The 27,770-nt window shown below is 44.7% G+C and overlaps 1 protein-coding gene across 1 annotated transcript; it reads left to right on the forward strand.

The window, feature by feature from the left end:
• Positions 1 to 363: 363 nt before the first annotated feature.
• Positions 364 to 27,107, forward strand: mtr (5-methyltetrahydrofolate-homocysteine methyltransferase). The gene is made up of 33 exons (XM_070927147.1): positions 364 to 406; positions 2,355 to 2,566; positions 2,769 to 2,858; positions 3,216 to 3,285; positions 3,408 to 3,500; positions 4,133 to 4,239; positions 5,043 to 5,102; positions 5,371 to 5,465; positions 5,726 to 5,826; positions 6,668 to 6,729; positions 8,137 to 8,204; positions 8,308 to 8,387; positions 8,765 to 8,877; positions 8,974 to 9,114; positions 9,935 to 10,120; positions 10,225 to 10,404; positions 11,254 to 11,370; positions 11,699 to 11,839; positions 11,914 to 12,003; positions 12,935 to 13,087; positions 14,947 to 15,054; positions 16,110 to 16,210; positions 17,370 to 17,437; positions 17,903 to 18,023; positions 18,174 to 18,255; positions 19,448 to 19,546; positions 21,215 to 21,290; positions 21,381 to 21,536; positions 21,933 to 22,132; positions 22,348 to 22,548; positions 22,653 to 22,845; positions 25,759 to 25,871; positions 27,011 to 27,107. Exons 1-33 carry the CDS (start codon positions 364 to 366, stop codon positions 27,098 to 27,100), a joined length of 3,810 nt encoding a protein of 1,269 aa, XP_070783248.1. The 3' UTR covers positions 27,101 to 27,107.
• Positions 27,108 to 27,770: the final 663 nt, after the last annotated feature.

The following is a 27,770-nucleotide window of genomic DNA, read 5'->3' on the forward strand; positions in this document are numbered from 1 at the left end:
TTGATGTACAATATCATAAATAAGTTTGACTTTTCTTAGTCTTGAAGTTACACAGCCCAAAACCTTGACTGTCTCATTATTAGGCCTATTCGTGGAAATAACTTGTTTCAGTTATGGTAAAGTATTATAAACGGCTTTTTAAAGGAAAATGTTGACATGTTGTGGAATAGGGTAAATGAGGAAAATGAAGCTTTTATTGTGAAGGACTCAGCCGGAAGCGTAGACGTTGACGCTGAGAGAGCTGCCACAATCGCGGCGAAGAAGAAGAACCGGTTGGCCGTAAAAGTTTTTTAGCTGCAAAAGTCACCGTGAGTGTTCTTCAGAAGGACCACGGGGCTGTTTTCAAGGCTGGCTCTTCGCAAGATGGCTCCGACTAACGTCCTTCACCGGAACTCTTTAGGAGCGGGTAAATACACTTACGTTTCCCCGCGTTAACGATTAGCTTTTAGCCTGCGGTGCTACCTCTATGTCGATTCCCATTGAAATCACTGCTGCTCCAGACGAGTTGTTACACCACGTGTGTGTGTGTGTGTGTGTGTGAGACAAGTTATACTAGCTAACGATTATAGTACATGTAACCGGATGTGACCGTTTCTTATTTATTTTTTTTAGTAGAGTTAGCTATGATATAACATGTATTCCAGTAACGCCAGTATACAATATGACAGCAGCAGCAGCAGCAGCTCGTTGTAGGAGCTGAACATGTAACACAGGTGTTGCTCTGACCAGTAAGACCAGCTGACCGGGCTGAGTGAATCACTGTCCAGGTGATTTATTAACGTGAGATCACTGTTCTCTGCTCTCGGACGGGGGACTGCCGTTCGGCGTAATGCTGCATTCACGTGGACTCGGGCGGAAGGATAACAACTTCTGGACGGCACGGGAAAAACAAACAAACAAACAAACCTATGGTGATGTCGTATTGTTTACAAAGAATGCCATAAAATATATTAAAGGGGACCTATTATTGCTCATTTCCCGCTCTATATTTTCATTTTGTGACTCCACTAGAGCGGCTTTTGCATGATTCACAGTTTAAAAAAAGAAATAAAAAAAAGTCCTGATTTATCTCCTACTGACCCTTCATGAAGCCCCCTCAGTTCACCCTCTTCTGATTGGCCAGGCCGAGTTCCCGAAGTCTTTGGAAGAATTTCCACAGGCAAACTGTGACCCTAACGTCACTAAGCAAAGCTGACATAAACATGAACAACATCTCCTCTGTGCCTGGAGCAGAGGTACCATATAAGGACATCCGTGCCTGTCTGACATCAGATAGACACGGCGGTTGAAAAAAACTGAAACGGAGCGTTCGGAACGGTCTGAAGCCTGAGCTTTTGGCTCACAGGGGTCACGTTTACATACGTTTACCTCATTATTTGGCTAGGTAGTATGAATATCCGACATTGTAACATTATATATATATATGACAAAAAAAATAAGGAAAATAGGTCCTCTTTAAATGAAATTATTTTGAGTCTATTATCTGATGTAATTATTCTAGCAATGCATAACGTTAGCTATAAAACGCAGCTTTCTCTCAATATTCTGCTTCAAACTTAAAATGAATGTTAAATTCCCTCCAAAATGTAAACGACCTCCAAGACATAAGGTCATTAATTCATTGCCAACAGGGATAGTGAAACACTAGGTGTATCCCTCGTTTATGTTGACATTTTTAGCTTCTTGTTGTCCAGCTCCTTCCCCGGCTCCGAAGACGAACTGTGTAACATTTATCTACACTACACCTGATGACAAAATCACTGTTCAAAATCACAGCAGCGGGATCGGTGTGCCTTAGAGCCCGACGGGCATATCAGCTGGGCCAACAACTGTTGAAAAGTATGTTAAGATATGATTGAGGTAACTTGAGAAACAGTGCCTCCCACAGCTGCAACGATTGCTCGGTCAATTCCGTTATCACGAGAAAACAAGCTTTGTCATCTCGAGATCACGAAATAATCCACCCGTGATCTGGAGATAATGGCATTAAAAAAAAAAAGAACTGAATCATGGCTGTTGTTGGTATCGGTACGTTACTTTACTCCAGGGGACCCTCATCAAAAAATTCAACCTGCAAGTGATTTCGCTGATGGATCGTTGATGATTTTTTTTGAGCGTAACAAAAACATGAGATTCATGATGTTTTTTTTGTTCTGATTTGAGTTATTTTTTTTAAATGAATCCGCGCTCCTTTCGATTCCAATCAGAATCAACCAATGTCGTAAATGATGCAGTTTCACGAAAAGTTTTCTCCAGTTCTATGTTATCATAGTTATTTTCAATTGAAGATATGTTTGCCAGCTGTTTGTTATTCTATTTGTGTGTTTTTGAAGTCCCATTGATTTTCTCTCCAGGATGCAGATGTCCACTGGAGTCCGAGCTGCGAGCCGTCCTGCAGAAACGGATTATGGTCCTGGACGGTGGTATGGGAACCATGATCCAGCAGCATAAGCTTGAAGAGGAAGATTTCAGGGGGGCCGAGTTTAAAGAGCATCCCCTTCCACTGAAGGGCAACAACGACCTGCTCAGCATCACGCAGCCCAGCATCATTTACAAAATACACAAGGTACTTCAGCCAGGGAGGACAAAGTAAAGGGTCCGTTCACCCAGATAAACCCAAAGTCATCATGGCTTTCCGGGCACAGTATCCTGGTAACTCTGGGTGACCCCAGACGCCACCGTGACGCACCGCGGCCTACCGAGAGGGCGGCCCCTGTGACAACCGTCCACAGTGTCTGACCTTTGCTCTCCTCTCGTGTTTTTTAAAGGAGTACCTGCTGGCTGGGGCTGACATCATAGAGACCAACACGTTCAGCAGCACGTCCACTGCCCAAGCAGACTATGGACTGGAACACATGGTATGATGTCGTGACCACTGTGGACAGCTCGTGCGGTAGAAGAAACAAAGGCAGACATGGCTACACCTCATTCATTCCTTTTGCAAATGAACAGATTTTACACTCATTTACAGTTGCTTTGTCTCTATTTTCTCAACATACACAGAATGATGTACTAACTGTACTCTAAACAAGTCACATAACTCACAAAATCCAAACCTGGGTATTAATCGCACAGCTAGGTATCACTTAGTTCCGCAACATTACATCATGTTAATCACCGGAGTTTCATCGTCGTTACATTATGCAGTCATGTGGTCTTATTTTGTCAAACAGTAACTAAGTCTTCTAAAATGCAGGCTTGTGTTTGTCGCGCAGGCTTATCGCCTCAACAGGACGTCGGCGGAGCTGGCGAGGAGGGCGGCCGACGATGTCGCCAAACAAACCGGTAGGCTGAATTTCTAGCGTTACGGCAGCACGTCGCTATTGGGGAGATGCGCGTACGATCTCCAGCTCTCTGGGGGTTTCCATCGGCACGTAACATCAACTGTGATCTGTTGTCGTCATCAGGCTGTAAGCGCTACGTGGCCGGGGCCGTGGGCCCCACCAATAAAACCCTGTCTGTGTCCCCGTCTGTGGAGAGACCTGACTTCAGGAACATCGGTAAGATGACTTGACAGGGTTTTTGTTTTTTTTTGGTGCTGTAAAATGACCAAGAGTTGGGACAGGGGCCATAGCATTTCAGGGAAACACACATGATAGTTCAGAATGTAAGGTGTAACATTTTGCTTTGGTAACGGTCGTACTGTGGTCAGTGTTGCTAGTTGTTTACGTGACATTTTGACCCCCCCCCCCCCCCTGTAACTGAATCTCTGTGTTCATAGCTGAAGTAGTCAGCAGAGCGTTCCATTTTTGCTGCATTGTGCCGTCACGTGACCGTTACACTTAGCTAGACTCAGAGGGACCTCATCAGGAAGAGCGGGACTCGACTGTCACAAAAATAAAAGTTTCGCTATATCGAGGGGGAGCACTCGCATGGAGGCCCAATTAAGAAAACAAGCAGACCTTTTTGACATGTCGCAGCAGGAAAAGGACATAAATGATAAACTCTCTTGACGTCTGAATTCCAAGTCCTAAGTCAAAACATCTGCTGTGGAAAAAAAAAAAGAAGCCTTTCGACTTCGGGATGCAAATGAATATCATAGCAATGTAATGTACAGTATGTAGTTATAGTCACTGAAATATATGTGTGTGTGTATGTGTGTGTGTGTGTGTGTGTTTGTTTCCCCCCCCAGCATTCGATGAGCTTGTAGAAGCCTACTCGGAGCAGGTCAGAGGTTTGTTAGATGGAGGAGCGGACCTCCTTCTGGTTGAAACCATCTTCGACACTGCCAACGCCAAGGTAGCTCTCGCGCGATTGGATGTTCGTATGCGAGCTGCCGCTGACGGTCAGAGACAGGGCTAGCTGGGTGCACTGTAGCAGATGGACTTACGCTTTTACAACCAACGAAAGAGATCTCCCATTTCATGCTTTTTAAATGTACGATGATTTAAAAAGTAGACTAACCACACCAAATCTTGAATTCCAAGTCAGTGGTTTTTTTTTCGTTCACAAAGGTTGGATTTAAGCTGCTAAATGGTGTAAATGTTAGTTTATCAAAACCGAGATATTTCAACTACAGGAAACCGCTATCTCGACGGCCGTCTCTAACTGGATCTGGCTCTGTTGCTTTGCTGGTGTAGTGCAGGCTTTTTTTAACATGCTTTTTTTTTTCCCTTTGAGATTTTACATTTCTGTGCCCATAAAAAAACAAATTGTATTACAAATGTGCTTCAATCTGTACAGATTGTGTTTTTTTTTAGACTTTATTCATCCCACTGCGGGGGAAATTTACAAGTCACAGCAGCAAAGACAGAAAGGTGCAGAAACACACAGCAGACAAGCACTGTGTTCAATAAAAAAAAACAATATACATATAATAAATACAGATCTAAAACAAATACGGGGAACAAAAATAGATATTTTGACTGAATATGTGGTTACTGCATTTTGGCTCTGGCAGACGCTTACATCATTCCTCATTCATTGACGTACTTCTCCCAAAAATCAATCAATCAATCAATCAATTAGAATCAATAAATAATGGTTATATATGAGTTGCCGAGGTTGTGTGTACAGGGGCTGATGTGTGTTTCCCTCTGCAGGCTGCCTTATTTGCCATCGACCTGCTGTTCGAGACGAGCTACGAAAGAAAACCAATATTTGTACGTGTGTGGTATTTTATTCATAACCTCTTTTGACATTTGCTGTGAACGGTTTATGCGCGGGGTGGAGTGGGTGGAGTGGGTGTAGTCTTTCGGTGCGCGCAGGAGCGTAAGCAGTTAATGTAAAAAAAAAAATAAATAATGCATGTGTTCGGCAGGGTTTCAGCTGACATATTTAACCGCTCTTCTTGCCGTCTTGTCCCACTCATCGTGTATATATATATACACATATATGTATATATGTGTATATATATGTATATATATATAGATCTCAGGGACCATTGTTGACCGGAGTGGACGAACCCTGTCCGGTCAGACAGGAGAAGCCTTTGTAGTGAGTTTGTCCCACGCTGAACCTCTATGGTGAGTTACTGTACATCATACATGTCTACTGTGTAGTATCTCTGTGTTGCAGTATCAGTCTGAACTCCAGCTTCTTACTGGTTTTGTCCCTCTCTGTGTTGCAGTATCAGTCTGAACTCCAGCTTCTTACTGGTTTTGTCCCTCTCTGTGTTGCAGTATCGGTCTGAACTCCAGCTTCTTACTGGTTTTGTCCCTCTCTGTGTTGCAGTATCGGTCTGAACTCCAGCTTCTTACTGGTTTTGTCCCTCTCTGTGTTGCAGTATCGGTCTGAACTGTGCCTTGGGGGCGACAGAGATGAGGCCGTTCATTGAGGCCATAGGAAAAAGCACCACAGCTTTCATTATCTGTTATCCCAATGCAGGTAACCCACACTTTATACAGCTATAACTCTTCAGCACAGTAAAGGTGTGAAATCTGCGGTTGAAATTTTACTGTAAAGTACTCGGGTCTTAAATCCAAATTTTACAACCAAATGTACTTTTTATTAGACGGACTAGTTACAGCAGGTGAACAGGAGGTACAGAACAGAAGGAGTCCTGGGAGCCTGCCTCCATGCTTTAACCTTTTTAAGTCTTCATATATTTTATTGTTGGGGGTCGCGTGGGGGCTCAGAGCTCAACAGCTGACCAACCAGAGCTCCTGTCGGGTTTGACCCAATTCCACGGTTTGGTGTATTTAGGTTTCGCACGTCTTTAAATGAAAGAGTAATGTCTTTAAATTAAAGTAAACACAAGCGGATGAAATAATAATAAAAGTAAAATGTAAAAGCCGTTCCGTTTAAAGTGATTTCATTGAAAGACAGCATAGGGAAAATAGAATTTAGGTAGGTAAAATCGTCTTCTTTTCTTTTTTTAAAATCAGTTTATTAATGAATCGTAATTCAACACTGTAGAAGCCTATGCTAGTGTCCATTGGCACGCTCCAGACTCAATACCAAGGTGTCCTGACCTCGATGTGGTGTACCTCTTCAAAATTAAAGGCATCATTTACTACGACTACTACATTTCTAAATATTACAGATTTGAACTTATAGATAGTGAATATGGTTCGTGTAACATTTATAAAATATTAAAAACAGCTTTCAATACAGTGCAATCCAATTTGGGCCAGCACATGTTAACTTACTGTAAATGATTCAGACCACCCAGGACGATGTGAAGTTGTCATGATTTCTGTGTCTTTATCTTTTTCTTTCTCCTCAGGTCTTCCCAACACGTTTGGAGGGTATGACGAAACTCCACAAGTAACAGCTTCCAATTTAAAGGTTCCATTCTATTCTTTCTTTTTTTTTTTTTTTTTAGGACTGATGTTAAGACCATGCGGAGAGACAGTTGATTTTTTTAAGGGGGTATCATGGGGGTTGGGTATCCTTTTCAGTTTTATCGATTCCGATTCTGCTTCTCGAACCCACTGTTTTGATTGGATCTCGGTTTCCGATTCCGATATTTTCCCGCCGTTGCTGGTGTGCTATGACGCAGAAAAAGAAAGTCTGGGGGGGTGTTGCTGTGAATAACCAGATATCAATAATACATTTTGCATGCCTAAAAGGAGGAGACAGAGTATCTAAGAAAAATATTGATTGAGACAGTGCGGTGAGAGGTGTGTGCAGCTCCCAGTAGGTCAGTACTATCACACACATATCTGTTAAGTACAGTATTTTTCACATTTTTTTAAGAAAACGGGGATCCTACAGTTCAAAAACTTGACGTGATAGAGAAAAACTGAGATCAGTTTTTTGGATTCCGCACCCAGAAATTAGTTAAAAACAGCTGTCAGACCTAACTCAACAAAAATTAGTGTTCCCCAGTGTAATTTATAGACATCATTCGTTCACCTTTTACAGAAAAGCGCGAGATCCCTCCGATTCACGCCGCGTCGATCGTACTGGAGACGCTCCCTGCCTCGCAAGAAACGTCCTCACTGCAGGAGTTGCATTTTGCTGTGTCGTTATCCTTTTTTGTTTTTTTTCCCCTAGGAGCGTTTGCTGCGGTCAGCCGCGCTCCAGGATGTAAACCGAAGTGTCTCTTCTCACGTGCTTTGTTGACGTTCTGCATGACAAGTGACGCGACGTTGTGATCAGTGCAACTTCTATGGACTAAAAAAAAAAAAAAAAAAAAAGCTCGCTGCAGTTCACTCGGGAGCGCCAATGAAATACGCAAAAGCTGGGAACCGATAAGCGGCATCGACCCGGCATCTCTTTCTCTCCCCATGTCTCCTGTCGCTGAAGGCAAAATGCCACAAAATCTGTCCAAAAAGCAAAGCAAGTACTTAATGATACGCCACAAAAAAACGATAAAGTAATACTTCAAAATTTGGGGGGAAGTAAGTTTATTTGCTTTGCTTAACGCGTCGTATCTCATTTGTTTTCTCTTACTTAACACGCAGACGTGAGATTGAGGTCCATTTTCTGCTCTCACTTAGACTCTCCTTCACGTTGAATGATTGTAAACTTTTAAGTCACAGGTATCATGATGTGCTTTTATCGTCTCTTTTCTGTCGTCCTGGTCTGTGGTGGTTTGTGGAGCATGATTGTGCCGCCCTGTCTTTTCCCAGAGCTCTCTTGAAAAGGTATTGGTCTCAAGAGACCGTCCAGGTTAGGTACTTCAGTGCGAAGTCGAGCTGATCCTGCCCTTTTTTTTTTTTTCTTTCTCGTTTTAACGTTTGCCTGCAGGAGTTTGCCGTGGATGGACTGGTGAATATTGTGGGAGGCTGCTGTGGGACCACCCCAGGACACATCAGGTCACTATCGCGTTTCTGACAAGGAAAATGCTCGTCTGACATTTCATGCAATTTAGAACAGTGTTGAAATATCTCCCCTCCCCTCCTTTTTTTCCTCACACAGAGCCATATCTGAAGCAGTCAAACACTGCCAGCCAAGAGTTCCCGCTGCTGATATTCACCAAGACCACTTGCTGCTGTCGGGTATTACGACCTCCTCTTGCCATCTGTGAAGACTGCTGTATGAGCGACTCTCACTTCCAGTGGGACGTTCATGTCTAAACGAGTAAAATCCGGGTTGATGATGAATATAAACCGCAACTTGAAATACAGTAAATTCTCAAGTAGCGATTTGTTTCTTTGCCTCAGCTACAGAGAGAACCAGGCCCTTTTCTTTGAAGGCACGCCTTCATCTCTTAGATTTACTAGCTATGTTTCACTCTTTCACTGTCTTCCTCAGTGACAGTTTGCACAGTGCAAAATAGGGGAAATATTCGTACATCTGAGTAATGTAACGATTCCGACGTGATTTGTCTAAAACGCAGGATGTTGAGGTTTTAAAATGTCCCTCTCATTTCTAGGGTTAGAGCCGTTCAGGATCGGCCCTTACACTAACTTCGTCAACATTGGCGAGCGCTGCAATGTGGCCGGATCGCGCAAGTTTGCCAAGCTGATCATGGCGGGAAACTATGAGGTATTACACTGCAGTCGAATCGCGAGCATGGGCGAAATTCCAGGTGGCGTGGGGCTGTTGCGCATTACGTTCGCGCTTCTCCGTTTGTTTTCCCAGGAGGCTCTAAGCATTGCCAAGGCCCAGGTGGAGATGGGGGCCCAGGTCCTGGATATAAACATGGACGAGGGGATGCTGGAGGGGCCAGCAGCCATGGCCCGATTTTGTAACTACATTGCTTCGGAGCCAGACATCGCACGGGTAGGAGATTAAAGGCAGTGGAAGCGTGCACCTGTTTAGCCAATACGTCTATGATAACCCTTCAGGAATCAGTTCAGATATTGTGTGTTCACTGGAATCATACATACGCATCATCACAGTGTGTAATGTCACCATATTACGTTGGGTATATTGGTGCCTTCAGATGGGGTCGTGTTTACGAGAAGAGTCCCCCCTCGTGATACTTACAACCTCCATAAATGTACATTTTCTGACAGCTCAGAGTTCACGAGTTGTGGCGTGTGTTTGCCGGCGTTTTCAGAAATGGCAGAGGCCATGGTAGTTCATTTTTTGGTGAAATGGTAAATTAATATATTGCAATTTGAGTTTTTCGAACAAATGTTACAATATGTCCGAGGAAAATGTTGATACCCCATACGCCTTTGCCATTTCCTGCATGACGTCACGACTTCCCATGTTGTGACCACAAGCAAATGTAACCTATTAGAGATGTTCAGAGAGATTGCAGGAGGCAGCATTACAGTTGTGGCTCTCCAGCCATGCTCGCAGCGTAGCTCTCAGAGAAGCAACGTCTGTTTTGGTTTGGCCACTTTGGTCCGAGATCCGAAATATCTCAGCAGCTATTGGATGGGTCGTCATAAAATTGGACGCACGCATCGGTGTTCTCCTCGGGAGGACTTGTAGTGACTTTCGGTGGTCCTCTGACTTTTCCAAAAACTTCCAAAGGATGAGATCCCTTCGCGTCAAGAGCGTGAGGCCGGCCAGTGAATGCAAACTTGTTGCAGTTTCTAAATTTGTCAAATTTGTCATTTCTAATAAAATATTTCGTCCCCCCCCCCAGGTTCCTCTGTGTATCGACTCCTCTAACTTCTCAGTGATTGAGGCTGGGTTGAAGTGCTGTCAAGGGAAGTGTATAGTCAACAGTATCAGTCTGAAGGAAGGAGAGGAGGAGTTCCTGCTCAGAGCCGCCACTGTGAAGCGCTACGGAGCCGCTGTGGTGGTCATGGCTTTTGATGAGGAGGGACAGGTGAGGCACACACACACACACACACACACACACACACACACACACTCTGTCACTCGCAAAAAACATGCTTACTTATGCGCTGACAAGCCTGCTGTCCTCCGAAGGCCACAGACACGGACCGTAAAGTGGAGATCTGCTCTCGGGCCTACAAGCTGCTGGTCGGCAAAGTGGGATTTGACCCCAACGACATCATCTTTGACCCCAACATCCTCACCATCGGCACAGGCATGGAGGAACACAACGTCTACGCCGTGAACTTCATGAGAGCCATCAGACTCATCAAGGTAATGCACCCGTGATTCCAGGAGCCTGCAATTCCCCCAGGATAATCCTTCAGTAATGTCGTTTCTGATACCTACACAGTCTGGGAGGAAGCAGCCTGTAAAGATCACATACAGTTTGGACCAGTTGTAATATTCATCGTGAAACGACACTTTGGTGTCAAATTAGTTTGTTAAATGGAGTTCAGGTTTGTGAAGGAACGAGAGTCAGAGCAGTCTTTATTCCATACTGTTACTATTGCTCATGGAGTCTGTGTATGTTGTAAGTGTTCTGAGTGTTATAAATTGTCCATTATTGGATGAGCCCACATAGCAGAGCACAATTGTAAATATTGGGGGGAAAAAAGGATTTATGCTTTCCCTCAAATCCTGAAAGCTTCTTAAACCAGGATTATCTCTAATGTCTCCTATGCTATGTATGCCTCAGTTATACCATTGCAGTGAGATGCAATGGTATAACTGAGATGCCCCCCCCCCCCCCCCCCCCCACCCAGACTTTAATAATCTATTATAAAATACTGGTTTATTAGCATGCCATTTAGATTTCCAACAGAAAGACCTGTAAACAAAAAGTAATTCAATGGGACTGAGAACTCCAACTTCCCCTCGATATTGAGCCAAGGAGTTGTTTTTAAACTTCTGAAATACTTTTTTTTTTTTTAATTCTTATTGGAATTATTTTCCAATTGCTGAGTGACGTAACCCCCCCCCCCCCCCCCCCCCAGTAATAACACAAAGATTGTAAATGATATCTTTTCTGCAAAGTCCAATAATCATAATAGGACTTGAAAACCACTGTGGACTGCGTCATACATGTAGTGTGTGTGTGTGTGTGTGTGTATGTGTGTGCAGGAGACCTTACCAAGAGCCAGGGTGAGTGGAGGTCTGTCCAACCTGTCCTTCTCCTTCAGAGGGATGGAGGCTATCAGAGAAGCTATGCATGGAGCATTTCTCTACCACGCTATCAAGGTAAACACGAGTACGCCCAAAACCATCGTCACGATTATTTAGATCACTGTTGAGATTATTTATCGCCATTATTCATTGATTTTAGGGACAAAGTAGTTTTCATTGCACCCCAGATAAATCAGAGCGCCTCCGTCGCTTCCATGCTGTGCCGCATTCCTGCTAATGCACAAATCTTTACATCAAAATAAGACGTTTGACTTTGGTTTAGCCCGTCTGTAGCGCACATTTTAAACGTCAGTATCTCAGTTCATCTCATTCATGTAAGAAGTGAAAAGAAGACTTAAGACTATAATATACACCAACATACCCGCACGCTGTCCCGTCACAGGATGGTATGGATATGGGGATAGTGAACGCTGGGAACTTGCCGGTCTATGATGACATAGACAAAGAGCTGCTGTTGCTGTGTGAAAACCTCATCTGGAACAGGGACGCTGATGCTACCGAGAAACTACTGGCCTACGCACAGGTACGTACAAGTAATCCACCAGGCTGCTTTAGGCGGGGGTTAACAGGTGTTGACTCTGCTGCTCTTGTTCACAGAACAACGTGAAAGGAGGGAAGAAGGTGGTTCAGACAGACGAGTGGAGGGAAGGAAGCGTGGAGGACAGGTTGGAGTACGCGCTCATTAAGGTAAAATTTGATTAGCCCGAATTTGTTCGTACGCATTACGACATTTAAAGATGTCAAATGCTGATATTTCATTGGCATTCTTGGAGCTCGGCCGATCCACAAGCAAGCCCTTAACACTTGTTAGGAGTTAGAACAGTGTGAGGTTTACCTAAACCTGCTGAGACATGTCAAAGTGTGTGCGCGCCCTGACTGACTGTCATTATGTAACATTCCAGACTGGTTTCTAGCCTATGAATAATAAATTCAGACTGATTTGGGGTTTTTTTTTTTTTTTTTTTTTAAAGGAGCAGAACAATTTGAAGGGATTTTTAGCCGGGCTTTGAATGAAGAGGTCCAGCAATAGAACGCTGCAGGAATGAGTCCTAAAACCCGGAAATGAGTCAGCAGTTTTACACTTCCGGTTCCCTCGTCTCGAAGTCAATGGGGTCTTTTGGTTAGATGCCTGAGATAAGGTCTGTGGTTAACACAAGCTGAAGAGATTTGCACGACCGTGCTGTAGTTCCTTTATAGCCTATTAGCTTTTTACTTCTGGCGATTGCATTTACGCTTCAAAAATCCTAAAAGTGGTGTTCATTAGCGAAGATTATCTCGCTGAACAAAAACGTGTAAGAATCATAAACTTTTGTTTTGCTGCAGAGTTTATTTTCTGCAATAATCCAAAATCCCATGGAACAAATCCCACTGGCTTTTAGTGGAGGGAACCAGGGCGACGCTAACTTCAGGGTTTGCCTACAAAAATACGCCATCCCTGCAGCGCTCTATAGGCAGAGGTTTCTGTAGTATCGACTCTTTAATCCTGTTTTCACCTTGTGTTTAACTTTCAAAGAAAACACTGATAGGTAAAGACAAGTTATATAAAAACCAAACATCATTTGCCTATTTCAAGTTTTCACTTTCACTGTAACGCTCCATCCCGTATTGGTGCTGGCAGGGAATAGACAAGTACGTGGTGGAAGACGTGGAGGAGTGTCGGGCTCAGGCCGACCGCTACACTCGACCCCTTCACATCATCGAGGGCCCCCTGATGAACGGCATGAAGGTGGTGGGAGATCTCTTCGGAGCTGGGAAGATGTTCCTGCCACAGGTAGGAGGGCAACTCATTTTGATCCGCGTGGCCCAGACCGCGGTGAGGTCCTTGTGTTTTTTGTCTGTTCAGCCGCGTTGGCCATCACCGCTCAAACACTGACCCAGGATCACAGTTCATCTATCTGTATTGGCTTTTTGGCATTTCGACATCGACTTATTAAATGTTCTCCAGTGGCTTTATTTAAAATGACAGGACCGCGACGTTTGGCACCTCTTGTCACTGCTGGAGAGACAGTTACGAGTAGAGATATGAAAGAAGTCCTCATAGTGAAACCCCTAAAACATCTTATCATTGATTGCAACTTTCACGGCGTTTCATCCTCTCTTTAACTGATTCTAGTTTCTTTGTCTTGCGTGCGCATAAGAGTAGTCCGTGACATTTAAGTTCTAAATGTATTACAGTGATCTTTAGAAGGTGGAACTAGATGCGTTCCATTTTCTTAATTAATTAAATCTGCATCAGTTCAAAGTGTTGCGGAAAATGTTGCGAGGTCCGACCTCTCTGAAAAGGTCTTTAGACGAAAAACGGGTCACTATCACAGATGTAGCTCAGCACTCCAGCACTATCTGACACAATGGAGCAATGTTTCCAATATTGTCCTATAGAGAATGACGTCAGACATGTTGATGTAAATGCCCAAAATGTGTGACATGTGGACTGTACGCATAGCGAGCGCTAGGAGGCGGTATGTCCGAGGCTTTAGGCTTCGCTTTCTCCCTGTCGTCTCCTGGTGCTGGTTACTTTGGACATTTGACTGACGACACTGACTTCTATATTCTTAACTGCCACTTTTTACACCAAATGTAGTAATTTTCCCCGGGAAGGACACTTGAGTAACCTCAAGCTGAAGTCCTATTATACACACAATCAATATATCAACGAGCAATAGTGAAGACTCACCCAGGAGGCAGTGCAGGTTCTGGTCCAGGCTCTTGTCACCTCGGGTCTAGGCTACTGCAACTCGCTCCTGGCTGGCCTGCCTGTATGTGCCATCCGACGTCGGCAGTTCATCCAGAATGCAGCAGCAGCCCAGCTGGGTCTTCAACCCTCTCAAAGTTTCAATGTCTTATCTGTAGTATATGTCACAGACATGAAAAAAATCCAACTTACAATTGAGCACACGAACTTAATTACATTTATAAATGAAATGAAGCATGTTATCACTGATGGCCAACTCAATCAGCGAGGCAGCCGTCACGCACAGGTAGAGGAAAGATGTGTAGCCCGGCCGTTATTGTTTCCAAATGTAGCACTTATTGTAAGTTGCTTTGGACAAAAGCGTCTGCTAAACTAATGGAATGTAATGTGTGTGTGTGCGAAGGAATTTTTCCTTCTTTAGGCTAAAGGTAATATGAGGTCACATTCAGGTCATTTGCAAACCTAAAAGCAGTAGGTCTCTTTCAGAGCAATAGCTCAGCTCTCTGCCTCCCAAGGATGACTGGTCGTCTGCGTCTCCTAGGAGACCAAGGCCGGGGGAGATAGACTCCACTGTCTCCTCCTGAGATATGCACTGAGTGTGACCTGAAGGACATACAACGTGATTCCTGGTTTAGAATCTTCACACATCTTCAGCTGGGTGAAGAATAACCTTATTTGGACACGTAGTGCATCTTGTATGTCTAATAAAGGGTTGAATACTCCTTGACAGGAAGTAACCTTCAGATAACGGGTGTCATTACGCAGTGTTCACTTGTACTTCTCCTTACTTATCAGGAGTTAGCCAGCTCCCAGATTTCCATCACATGTGACAAACTCCAAATTTCAATGGTTCCATCCATTCCAAGACAAAGATACACGTCTGTCTGACACAGTATGTCGGATACCGCTGTTTATATCTGATTGAACATTATTTGCAGGTGATCAAGTCGGCTCGTGTTATGAAGAAGGCGGTGGGGTACCTGATTCCCTTCATGGAGAAGGAGAGGGAGGAGATGAAGGCACTGTCTGGGCAAACCGAGGACGTGGTCAGTCTGAACTAAACGTGGATGCGTTTTTTTTTTTTACACATCGTACATGCAGCTGTTGTTTTGACCCAGGTATTCCCACAATCATCAGGAATTGTTTTCACTGAGACCTACGTATGTGGTGTCACAACACTAGTAGTGGTTAAAAACAAAGGATGACGACTTGTGTACAGCAAGCTACATATCCAAAGCTAAATTGCTATGAGAGATCCTTCTGCACCGTCAAATCTAAAGTTTGGAAGACGTTTGTATTTCACGATAATCCTCGTTAATGCCTTCGTTTCGTGTATGTGATGAGTCCCGTTTGAGGAACGTAGGCTGCTAACTCTCGGCCGCTTTTGAGCGTTGCTTGTTGTTTATATAATTTGCTGCCAGTCTGTTTGAGCAACAGAAATCAAATCCAAAACCAAACCGGATTGCCCTGAATTGTTCTGTTTTTAAAACATATCGTCCCTGAATCGTATCCCATGTATCTAGATGCGTATCGGATCGTCGGATTTTTCCGTATTTGAATCATGTGCGCATTTAAATCCATTTGGGTATGTTTGACAGTTGCATTCAGAAGATAGAACCTGCATCGCAGCTTTTCTTTCACGGTCTCCTATGATATAGTGTAGTGTACTTTAGGATTTGCATGTTGTCCGTGCAGGTTTCAGCCGTTATCAGCACTTTGGAGGCGTGGTTCACCTGCCACATGTCACTGAACGTTGAGGCATATCGATTGAGGAGTAGCTCTGGTGATGTAATGGAGCGCAATGGGGGCGTTGTTGAGACAAGTGGCGTTCTTGGTGCAAACGAACCATAGATCGAAAATGAATTGGTTTCTTGTAGCCAATACGATCTGTCCAAAAAAAAAAATGGCTGGATTTGCCCAAAACCCAACCCCACAGATTACAGTAAGTAAGCTGAAGTGGTTACAGTGCTTGAAATCACACAAGAGAACTTTAAGAAGTCGAATTATACCCCTCTAGCCAAGAGAGAGGCTTTACAACATACTAAAATATAATCTCTGTTTTCTGGTCCCTCACTTCCGCTGTTTTCTCCTTGGTCTGCAGGATCCCTATCAGGGCACCATAGTCCTGGCTACAGTTAAGGGAGACGTCCACGACATCGGCAAGAACATCGTGGGCGTGGTGCTCGGTTGCAACAACTTCAGGTAAGACCGGCTCGCTGCTGGGGGTTTACAGCGCCGCCTTCAGTTCTTCCCCGCCAGCTGCACTTTGGCTCACTAAATATCTTTGTCAGTGTCTGCAAGTGATTATTCGCGGGGTGCGACTGAACAGCGGGAGCCCCCGCGTCGAAGCCCAGCTTGCTACCGTCAGACACCAGCGGCACATCCCACATGATTTGCTGCCAGACCCTGGGCACCGGGTCCAACACTATTACTGCATTTTAATTGGCACGAATTTGATGTGTAGGTTTACCCTTACAGGGGGGGGCTCATGCAGCAGCATTCTCTTACGTTTCTCTTCTATTTTCTCTGAATTTTCTGTTAAGAGAATCCAGCTCCAGATGCACTAAACGTTCTTAACCATCCGGGTCTGCTCTTACCCAGGTGTGCTAGAGCGTTGAATCCCACTCGATCATAAATTGGATTGGATTGTTTGTTATCAGCATAGGTAACTGCCCTCTAAACACTATTTAAGGGCAGGTGTTGTGCCGTTTGCAAATGCTCAGGCGCATGCCCAAGAATTGGAGAGACGAAGAAGAACTTCAGCTGTAGTGAAATCGAGGCACGGTTAAATACACTGAGAATGGATGGAGAAAAACATTTTTTTTTTATAATCTTAATTGGGATCAATAGTATTTCTTTAGACCACACATTTTTGTGCTCCTCAAATTCAAAACTTGTTTCCTTGGCAGTTTGTGGACTGTGAAAACGATCACGTTTATTTCTTGTCTTGGTGAGAGTGCTCATCAAGTTTTCTCTTACCTAAGAGAAAAGCAAAAGATAAGGTAACATTGGTGGGTACTAACAAAATAAGACCAAATCGCGGATACGAACAAAAATAAGAGAAAAGCCCATTGTGTGATATTGTGTAATATGTGTATGCTGGGACATGAGGGCCAGCACATGCAGGCTATTGGTACATCGTGCTCTTATTGTGAAGGAGACCGAAACAGAGCACTAGAATGCATTAGCTGCGTTAAAGCAGACTTTAACATTAACCTTAGACTCGGCCAACGTGCAGAAGAACAATCTGCAATTCGGGCTGTTAAAACGTGGTGTTTGTTCAGCATTTCTCCGCATGGAAAGCGACATTACATCAAAAGTACGAGATGGCGTTTTCCACCGGATGCCTCTTGTCTTTCAGAGTGATCGACCTGGGTGTGATGGCTCCCTGCGATAAGATCCTCAGAGAGGCCATCGCACGGAAAGCAGGTACAGTTTGACGCAGATGCCGATGCAACATGTTAAACGCTCATCTCAGCTGCCTTCAGTTATTCCCGTGCACTCGCCCGCATTTAAGCTCTGCAGTGCAAGCAGCAGCGAGTGATTCTGGACGGACGCATTTTGCCTCTAAGGCAACATGCAAGCTGCCCTACCTGGTCGGCGGAGGCTGTTGACCTTGCTGAAAACGGTCCCTCAACTTCTCTGCATGTATTGAGTCGAAAGGTTCATTACTGGTGGTAGTTTGAATCTTTTGTCAAACCTTTTTTTACACAAGAATATTAATCAAAAAGGATCAGGTGTTTAATCGAGTAAATTACAGGTGAGTAAAGCCACGCCCTTGCACACACCTTGTTGTCTCCACATCAGCCTGGGCATGCTACCCGTGTGCATGTAACTGTAAATGTTTTATATTAGCAGCACCAATGATGTGGGATGTTTGTTTTGTTCCCGCAGATATCATTGGCTTGTCCGGTCTCATTACCCCCTCCCTGGATGAAATGATTTACGTGGCCAAAGAGATGGAGAGACTGGGAATCACGACGCCACTGCTGATCGGAGGAGCCACCACGTCGAAGTAACACACACACACACACACACACACACACACACACACACACACACACACACACCAGTTTGGGCAGTAGCTTCCCCGCTCTCCACACGATGGAGGTTGATATTTTGTAGCACTCTCTCGGGTAAGCTGCGTGTTTCTGTGTTTGATAAGGACGCACACAGCAGTGAAGATCGCCCCTCGCTACAGTTCTCCCGTCATCCATGTGCTGGACGCCTCCAGGAGTGTGGTGGTGGTAAGAATATCTCTTAACTGGCATTTTCACCACTGATTTAAAAGCAAAAAGCCTCAACCCTCTGACCAAAGAGAACCCGCTCACTTGATGTCAACCGAAAATCTGTTTAGCAACAAGGCTGCACTACACAGTATTCCATTAAGAGTAAAAACACGTTCTTCAGGAGAACCAATGAGATGCAAAAACATGATCCATCCCGCCGTAAAGATGGCTGTCATTACCCAAGTAGACTTAGACTTAGACTAGACTTTAGACTTAGACTTTATTCATCCCACAGCGGGGGAGATTTACAAGTCACAGCAGCAAAGACAGAAAGGTGCAGAAACACACAGCAGACAAGCACTGTGTCAATAAGAATTAGGAGTACTTTTTTTTAAAAAGAAAAACAATATACAAGTCATAAATACAGATATAAAAACTAAATATATACATGGAAAATGTAAAGTATGTACAAATTGTGCAGATTTATGTGCAGTTAAATAGTCGCAGAAGCTAATAGAGCTAATAGAGCTTTTGTCACTGTTCTTAGCTTGTATCTGTTTTAAATACCCAGACTGCTTAGAATCTACTTGAACGCACAGAGGAACAGATCTGGGACACACATGATGACACGCAGTGCCTTATTTTTCAACTGGACATCGCTCAAAAGAGCACACGCCTCCCCTAAGGCTACGCAAATGCTTTACCTTTTTAAATGTGTTTATTTAGATAACACACAGCGCCGAAATCTGAACCAGGGTCGGGGTTCAGCCTCGAAATGCAAATAGGTGGACAGTCACGGGACAGTTGCCAGATTTCCTTCAACCGAGCAAGTGCAGGAGTTCACCGGAAAACATTGGAAAATGTCCATAAAATGCATTGTTGAGAGTAACTACACCATCCGATTCCCCGACTAGAAGGAATTGAAGATAAATTTCAAGTCCCAACTGGTCGACTCCCTGTCAGCATTGGTCCTTGCAAGGTTCAGTTAAACCAGTAGATGGCGCGTTGAGCCAACTCATGAAATGCTGACTTTGATCAATTTGATGAAGAAATGTCAATATTAACGGCTCAAAAACACGGGTTCCTTTGCCAGTAGGCCAACATGGCACCAAATTTCAGAGAGGGCAATAATCTCATGTTATTATGATATTAGTCGATGTGGTTACGGATTTGAAAGACGTTGGAGTCGCTTATTTTCTTGTCTGGTCAGTGCTCGCAGCTCCTGGATGAGGCAGTGAGGGAGGAGTACTTTGAGGATCTGAAAGAGGAGTATGAGGAGATCAGGCAGGAGCACTACGACTCCCTGAAGGTAAGAAAACAGCCAACAAAGCAAGCACCGGGGGCCCCGGGTCCACGCGTCCACGCGTCTTGAACCTTTATCACACCTGAACACGTGCGGTAAGAGGCAGCAGCCTCCAGACAACTTAAAACACACCTGAGACCCTGTGCGCAGCTGCGGGGAGGGGGGGGGGGGTAAAAACCATCCAAAAAATCTCTAATGTCTGCAGTTTCAAACAAGCTTATTCACGGTAGTTTGATTCCAAGGTGGATCAAATGTAATATCCTTTTGCATAAGAAAGGAAAATTGAAGTCTTGACATTCCTGCTAGATTATTACATTGTTGTCATTAGAGCAGCACAAGATGCGTTCTGCAGGAAAAATGCAAAGGTGCCACCTTAAGAAGCAGCTCGGCGAAGGTTACTTCCTCAAAAGGATCTTGTGTTCTGCGTTTTTATGCCTCCACGTAGCCGATGGCTGTGGCTGGCCTTCCCGTTCTCGTGAACGCGGTGTCTCAGGAACACCTTGAGGGGAATTTATTCATATTTGGTGCAAATGTCCACTTGGACTCGAGGATGAAGTGATTAGAATTTGGTGGTCAAAGGTCACCGTGACATCATAATGTCCATTACTCAACAGCATGACTGGGGAACAGAAGAGGAGACTGTGGCCATGTTTCACAGCTGGTCGGACACCGAAAAGGTGACGCTTTTGACTCAAAGGTCATTGTGACCTTAAAAAGGGTTTTTAGCCGTCATTTAAGAATGATTTCGCACACACATGTTGACTGGGACGACACAATATGTTAACCTTAACTAGCATCAAATAACATTGGAATGAGTTTCACCTCCAGCTCATAGAGAGGCTTCACATCTCAAAATGCCAGGAGGAAACAAAAACATCTTCACATGGTAATCAAGCACACGTGGAGTCCCATGAAAATGCCAAAAAGACGTCCCTACTGTGTTAGTGGCTTTCGGCTCATGCTTACGCCCGTTGTCTCCCACTGAAGATACAGGAGACCCTATGAACCAGCTCAAAGAAAAAGACTCTTCAAACAGCTGCTCACTGTAGTTTTTATGAAGCAATGCTCAAACAGGAGGAAGTGGTGCATTTGCCTGGGACTATTTTCAGCGACGGATTAATCCACATTTGGCGCTCTAGTGAGTGTTTGGGGCAGAAAGAACATGTCACCCAGTGCACTGAAGTGCTTTTGATAGTTGTTTTACGATGAAAACCGCTCTAATGTTGACATTTGTTTTGGCTGACTTGTCAGTTGCATGTTTAAAAGTATTGTTTCAAGGAAGTGAATGATTTACGTAAAGTGTTTTAAAGTTGAAGTTGGCGGTTGTCACGGTCTTGACAAAATAGTGCACTGTGACCAATGATAGTAATACACAGTGTTATAATTTAAGCACATCGCGCAGAACTCGAACGCAGTACCTTCCAAAAACCTTCACCCTGACCTTTTTTAGAAGTGCATTGAAGAGTCCTCACAAAGGCACCAGACCTGGAATACTCCTACTCCCCCTCATCTACTCTTTTACCCCTTTACTTTCCTCCGTGAGTCAGTCAGCGACCAACAATATGTGAAACATGTCTAGTTCTGCTCGGGTGGACGCGAGTTTGTACACTCATTTTAATGTTGAGCTTTACTTGTAATATATAAAATCCTCCATCTCCCTCTTCTTTGACTCAGGATCGTCGGTATCTGTCTCTTTCCCAGGCCAGAGAGAAGGCTTTTAATATAGACTGGCTCTCTTTGCCCAGGCCAGGTGAGTTAGCACAAAATTCTGCCGCAGATACACACTGTGTACAGCAGCTACTAAGGGAGCCAAGTGTGCCCTTTCTTTTTGTGTTTTTAGTGCGTCCTCAGTTCCTGGGCACCCGTGTGTTTGAGTGGTACGACCTGAACAGTCTGGTGGACTTCATTGACTGGAAGCCTTTCTTTGATGTGTGGCAACTGAGAGGAAAATACCCCAACAGAGGGTACCCCAAGATCTTCAACGACAAGACTGTTGGTACGAGCTCGCCGTACTGCAAACATGCATCCCGCTGCATGATGTTTCCTCAAATGTTGCTCGCTTATTTTATTTTTGTAAAAAGATGTTTGCAAATGTTAATTAGCAAGAAGAAAACTTGCATTTTTTTTTGAAGAGAACTCAATACTGTAGTTTGTTGTCTTTAGATCTGATTTATTCTAACGAAACAAGCAAGTTATCACGAGTCATGTTTAAAAATTCACACCCATTATTTACAAAAAGAAGAAGATCAACACCTCCATCATGGATGAACTGTAACACGTTTCTGGGTGTTACTCAGACTACGTTGGTGGATGAATGGGACCACTTTTACTGTGTGCATGCAGAACAGTGCAAATGAAGTGTCTGATCTTAGTAAAAACTGTCTTCCTGCAGGCCCGGAGGCTCGGCGGGTCTTTGACGACGCCCAGCGGCTGCTCAACCGGATGATTGACAGCTGCAGTCTGAAGGGGCGGGGCCTGGTGGGCTTTTGGCGCGCCCAGAGTGACCGCGATGACATCCACGTGTACGAAGGTGATGCCGCCGTGCGCGGAGACACCAAGCCCATCGCCACATTCCACGGCTTACGGCAACAGGTGAGGGTCATTAGCGGTTGTATTTCTTTAAGTTCAGTGTTGTACACAGGCGCACACATCCACCCATCGTCTTGTGTGGCAGTCTAACAACTGTAGCCTAAACAAAGCATCATGTTGCCTCATCATAGGGAGGCATCAGCCAGCTGATGTATGGTGCCTTATTATTTATGTGTTCGTATTAACGTTTTAATAATGTTTCTGTGTGTGTGCTGCAGGTGGAGAAGGACAGCTCCAGTTCAGAGCCCTACCTGTGTGTGTCTGACTTTGTCGCCCCCGTAGACAGCGGCGTGGCAGACTACATCGGCGCGTTTGCCGTGGGTGTGTTCGGAGCCGAGGAGCTGAGTCAGCAGTTCCAGGCTCAGGGAGACGACTACAGCAGCATCATGGTCAAAGCCCTGGCTGACCGACTGGCTGAGGTACGGATCGGACAGGTTCCTAACACACCAGGGTTAGCGAGTGTTTCTTTTGATTTCTGCTAAAAAAAAAACTAAAAAAACAAACCCTGTTGTCCGCGCTCCAGGCCTTCGCTGAGGAGCTCCATGCCCGCGTGCGCAAGGAGCTGTGGGGCTACAGCGCCGACGAGGCCCTGCCGGCCTCAGACCTCCACAGAGTTCGATACCAGGGCATCAGACCTGCAGCCGGCTACCCCAGCCAGCCCGATCACACAGAGAAGACCACCATGTGGAGGCTGGCCGGGATCCAGGAGACGACTGGTGAGAGCACCAGCCGCTTCACTGTCACGACCGCAGCTCCCAGTGCCGCTGTATTGCTCTTTCGCATCGGTCTGACGTTGTCACATTGCTTTCTCTGTCGTTTCCAGTAGTTACATTACATGCACTGAAGTGACCTGGTTACTGTAAATCCGTGTGTACTGCACATGCAGCAGGTCAGTGATCAGATTCCTCCCTCGCCCCCGACCTTATTTTGAAAGCATGGCTTGTTTATTTTAGCTGTTGGAATGTTGAAATGGACTCATTTAGACTTCTAGTTTAGTTTCAGTTTAATTCCTCAGATGGAATTATTTCGCATACAAAGAATGCGTCACACCCCGTAATCAGGTCTCACTTTGTCCTGCACACGCGCACCCGTGTACTTGGCCAAGAAATCAGCCTGTTATCTAAGGGCGCAGGGCGAAGGACAAATTCTGCCATAGTTGGTTATTGGGCTTTGCGTAATGACAGTACTCGTCTTTCGCTGACTGACAGTTTTGGTGTCTTTTTAGAAACAACATCCCGATGGAGGCCAGCACCTCGCATGGCAGCTCAGTGGCCATCGGCGTGTGAGTGAACGGGTGAACGAGGCTTAGCCGCGAAGCGCTTTGGGGAGCCGCGAAGGTTGAAAAGCGCTATATACAGCGCTTAACAAATGTATCAGACCGCCTGTCATAAAAACGAGAAAACACAAATATTTGAGAAATCTGTCAAAAACTTGTTTCAAACTAAAAATTTTATTGTTATTTATTAGGCAAATAACAAACTGGAACAACTAAATAGTCCTTATTCACATATATTAACCAAAAATCTTAATATTCTGTACGACCTCCTTTGGCCCTGATGACAGCTTGCATTCTCACAACCACAAAACAAATGTTTCTGTTCAGGAATGCAAGTAAATAACTGTAATCTGGCATCTCAATCAAAAAAATAATAATGTGCTTTACTATTTTTTCTCTGCTTTTTTGTAAAACAGTAAATTTGAGAATTCATGGATAACAACAATAATTCTATTTTAGCATTAAAGATATCATTTTGATTAAAGACCTTGGCTTGCACATACTGGTGGATTAACCATTACAATTTTAGCAATACTGTTCATTTAGGGCAGCGGGGGCAAACGCCTTACACTGGGTGGGGGGTCTAATACATTTGTTAAGCACTGTAAGTGAGATCATTTACCATTTAGATAAGAATACTACCCGATTACCCTGTCTTTTTCAACCCTTAGTAGTGTCTACAGGTATTCCTTTCAGGTTTCATATAGCCTCGAAAAGGGGGGGTTTTGGCTGCTGCTAGGTGCTACTAAAATATTTATCACGTGGTGGCTCGCATTTATTTAGCAATTGTTTCACTTAAATTGACTGAAAGGCGCACCAAAAATTGATATCGCATTCACACAGACACAGTGAATGCATACACTGGAGCTCTGGATGTTAGAAATGTAAAGCTGTCTGTTGGCAAGGAGGGCGAGCCTTATGGTGACAAACACCTTGCCTCCATCTGAAGGTGGGGTCGCACAGGATTCTGTACGGCAGCTTGCCATGGTAGCTCCCTGCCTCTCAGTCAAGCTGTCTGTTTAGCTTTCCCCAAGCTGCTGCCGAACCTCATCTTTACCGTCTCAAATGAAGAGCATTAGATTCAGTGCTGTTGCCACGTCGCAGTACTGACGACTTCCAGACCCGGCGAGAATTGTCACCCCGCTGCACCGCTGCCCTCCCCCCTTCAGATCTACAGATCCTTTTTTTTTTTTTTTTTTTTTTGTGTCTTTCAGGTCATTTTTTTTAACATCAACTCTCATCAACCTGCGTTCCACCTGCAGCAGGCAGCTCTTTTCTGTGAGACAAAAAAAAAAAAAAAGGAGTGGGAATATTGGTTATACAGACCAGGACACTGGATACAGGTCTGCCATTGGCTGACTGTTTCAGTTGGAATTCTCCTCCCCTTCCGCCATCAACTCCAAATGAATGCCTATGCTCCTGCTGAAAATGTAAATAGGCAACAAGACGACAAGTACGAGAAGGCGATGGTATGCTCACGTTGTGTTTTTACGGCTTGTCCTGCGCCCCCACCTGGAAAAAAAACCATCTATTAACACAGCTTTAGCGTCTTCTTCTGCTACAGCAAAAGGGAGAAATGCATATTTTATAATGATTGTATCTGTATATGCATAAAGCCTACAATGACAATGACTAACAGACAACAAAAGGACTGAACGGACAACCCACGCTGGGCCTTCTAGCTGATGTTACCTTACAAGGACACGACTTATGGTGCACGTTGTCTCGTTGGGCGAGCTCCCAAACAGAGATCCTCCAGGGACAAGTGCACCGCTAATGTCTAATGTTTGCAGTAGGTAGACGGCTAATCCGCTAGTCGGCCGTAGCATACTGAACAGCTTCTAAAAACCTGCCTGCAAAGGTCAACATCAATCAGGTTAGATGATAAATGTTGTGGTTTTCAAATCAAACACGTCCGTTGGGGCGTTTTCTGCCTTTTATTAGCGACAGCGGAGATATGACGCGAAACAGGGGACACGGACGGGTCCCCAGCCAGATTCCAACCAGAGACGCTGTGGTTCGTGGTTGGCGTCTTAACCCCCAAGCCCCTGGAGACCTCAATGTGGGGATTTTTGATGAGGAGGCAGGCCCTCACATCCGGATCCGGATGTTTTTCATATGTATTAGAAATAAAGTTTTTTTTTTTTTGGTCTGCCAAGGCTAATCAAAATCAAAGGTTATCCTGATTTTAGTGTAAAAAAACCAGTGAAACACTGACCTTCTGCTTTGACCTCATTTTGCTGCATTTTGTGTGCGCCTGTTTTCATGCATGTGTTTGTTTTCTTGGCTGTATGCACGTGAAATAACAACGTGTTTGTTTTGTCTGTGTGTGTGTGTGTGTGTGTGTGTGTAGGTATTGGTCTGACAGAGTCCCTGGCCATGACGCCGGCTGCCTCGGTGTCTGGACTTTACTTCTCCAACCCTCAGGCCTCGTACTTCGCTGTGGGAAAAATCACCAAGGAGCAGGTTCGGCTAACCGTCCACATCTTGCACTGCTATGCATAACTTGAGAAAATGTTGTTAGCGTTCATGTTAACGAGATGTCCCATGAGTGCCAGAACTCCCAAATACTAGACTAAGCGTCATCGAGCAACACAGCACCGCCTGTGACACAACAGAGCTCTTCCTCTTCACTTGGAAAGCTCTGGACAGGACTCACAGACTGATTTTCAAAAGTAAAATAAACGCCAGGAGGATAATATTAAAACATGTAAAACACGTATCAATATAACAATTCAAATATTGTACCTGTAATATTACGTAGAATAATAATCTCACCATATAAATGAACAGAGTACAACAGAAAGTGTGTTGCTATAAGTACAGCATGTATGCTGTATATTTAAACCAAATATGACAGAGAAAAGGTTTGGCTAAAGTGTGATTTAAAAAAAAAAAAGAGCACTGACCAGTCATTTTAAGTGTACTGTAAAAAATAAATGCATAAAATATGATCCTATCATAACATTCACAAATAAAAGCAGAAATAAAAAAAAAAGGATAAAGAGTAAGATAAGGGTGTCAATCACGTCTGTATAGTGATTCACAAATATTTTCAGTGTAATTATGTCCACTTGCTTCCAGGGTGTACCCCCACTCTTTTAATTTTGAATATCTGTGCAGGAAATGATAAGAAGGAAAAAAAACGAGTGACTGAAAACAGTATTTCTGCCGGAAAAGTGCGCTGAGCAGAGCGGTGAGCGCGACTGACTGTACCAAAAGACACTCTGTTCGAAACCCGTTTCCGCTTCCTTTGCTTGGTTTCCCTGCGTCTCACCATGCATCACAGGTGGGGGACAAGGGGCAAGGAATACACCCATAGTGTCCTCTGGTTCTCAGCTCCCAGCCTCGCGCCAAAATACGTTCACTTCTGGCTCCAAAAAACAAAACCAAAATGCCAAACTCACTTCTTTTTTACACAATCCATGCTGAATCCACGAGCAAATTGTTAAACTGTTCACTGAGTTCTCTTTGGGGTCACTTTAGAGAGACTCGTATATCTCACAAACAACGCAAAACTGGGATTTCGCCGCGTGTCCTAACCAATGTTTTAACGCACAGGACGCACGGCACACAAAATCACGCTGAGCTTTTCTTGTCTTCAGGTGGAGGACTACTCCAGGAGGAAAGAGATGAGTGTGGAGGAGGTGGAGAGATGGCTGGCCCCCGTACTGGGCTATGACAGCGAGGCGTAGAGTGCGGCTGCCCCCCCGCGGCAAACTGGACCACAAGGGGGCTCAGAGCACGGCTCAACGACCAACCCAGGTTTACAGTCCAACCGTGCCACTGTGGCTCACACAGGGATGGGTCACAAACTGTTCCCTTTTCCAGTCTTCTTCTGCCAGTGAGTTGTGACCACCTCACTAGTGTTAACACTACGCGCGCACACAAATACATTGTGTGGAATGGAAAAAACAAATTGCCCCCTGTTTACTAAAGGGATTCTACCAGGCACATGCAGCGAAATAATCGGTTGAAGACCACATGGTCATTGTTATTTTTGCGCTCGTCCCCGGGCTGGCCTCAAGTCAATCAACATCTGCGCCAAGGTGATCACTGACTTTCGGTGATACCGTGATTCGCGGATTATAAGCAAGGGGGATAGTTTCAACATTTTGGAAAATACGTTTGATTCGCTTACTTTCCGAGAGCGAAAAATCAGTCTGCGAGCAAATGAGCTGGAGTCGGGGGATGTAATTGACCTAGCTTAGGCTAAAGCCTGGAAGCAGGGGGGGGGGGGGGGGGGGGGGGGGGAACCGCTCACCTGGCTCATAGCTCAAGAACACTCAAAAAAAAAAAACACACCCGCCGACCTAGGCTAACCACGCCCTGACTCCAGCTCTGCACTTGACACGCGGGTCATGA

This window comes from Enoplosus armatus, chromosome 20 (assembly GCF_043641665.1).
Source record: "Enoplosus armatus isolate fEnoArm2 chromosome 20, fEnoArm2.hap1, whole genome shotgun sequence".
Classification (NCBI taxonomy): domain Eukaryota; kingdom Metazoa; phylum Chordata; class Actinopteri; order Centrarchiformes; family Enoplosidae; genus Enoplosus; species Enoplosus armatus.

What these genes read in the sequence shown, in the direction of transcription:
- mtr (XM_070927147.1), top strand. Translation starts at nt 364, where the DNA reads ATGGCTCCGACTAACGTCCTTCACCGGAACTCTTTAGGAGCGG. An exon ending in TCATGGCGGGAAACTATGAG is followed by an intron (nt 8,878 to 8,973) that starts GTATTACACTGC and finishes TTGTTTTCCCAG; the next exon opens with GAGGCTCTAAGCATTGCCAA. An exon ending in CTTCAACGACAAGACTGTTG is followed by an intron (nt 21,537 to 21,932) that starts GTACGAGCTCGC and finishes GTCTTCCTGCAG; the next exon opens with GCCCGGAGGCTCGGCGGGTC.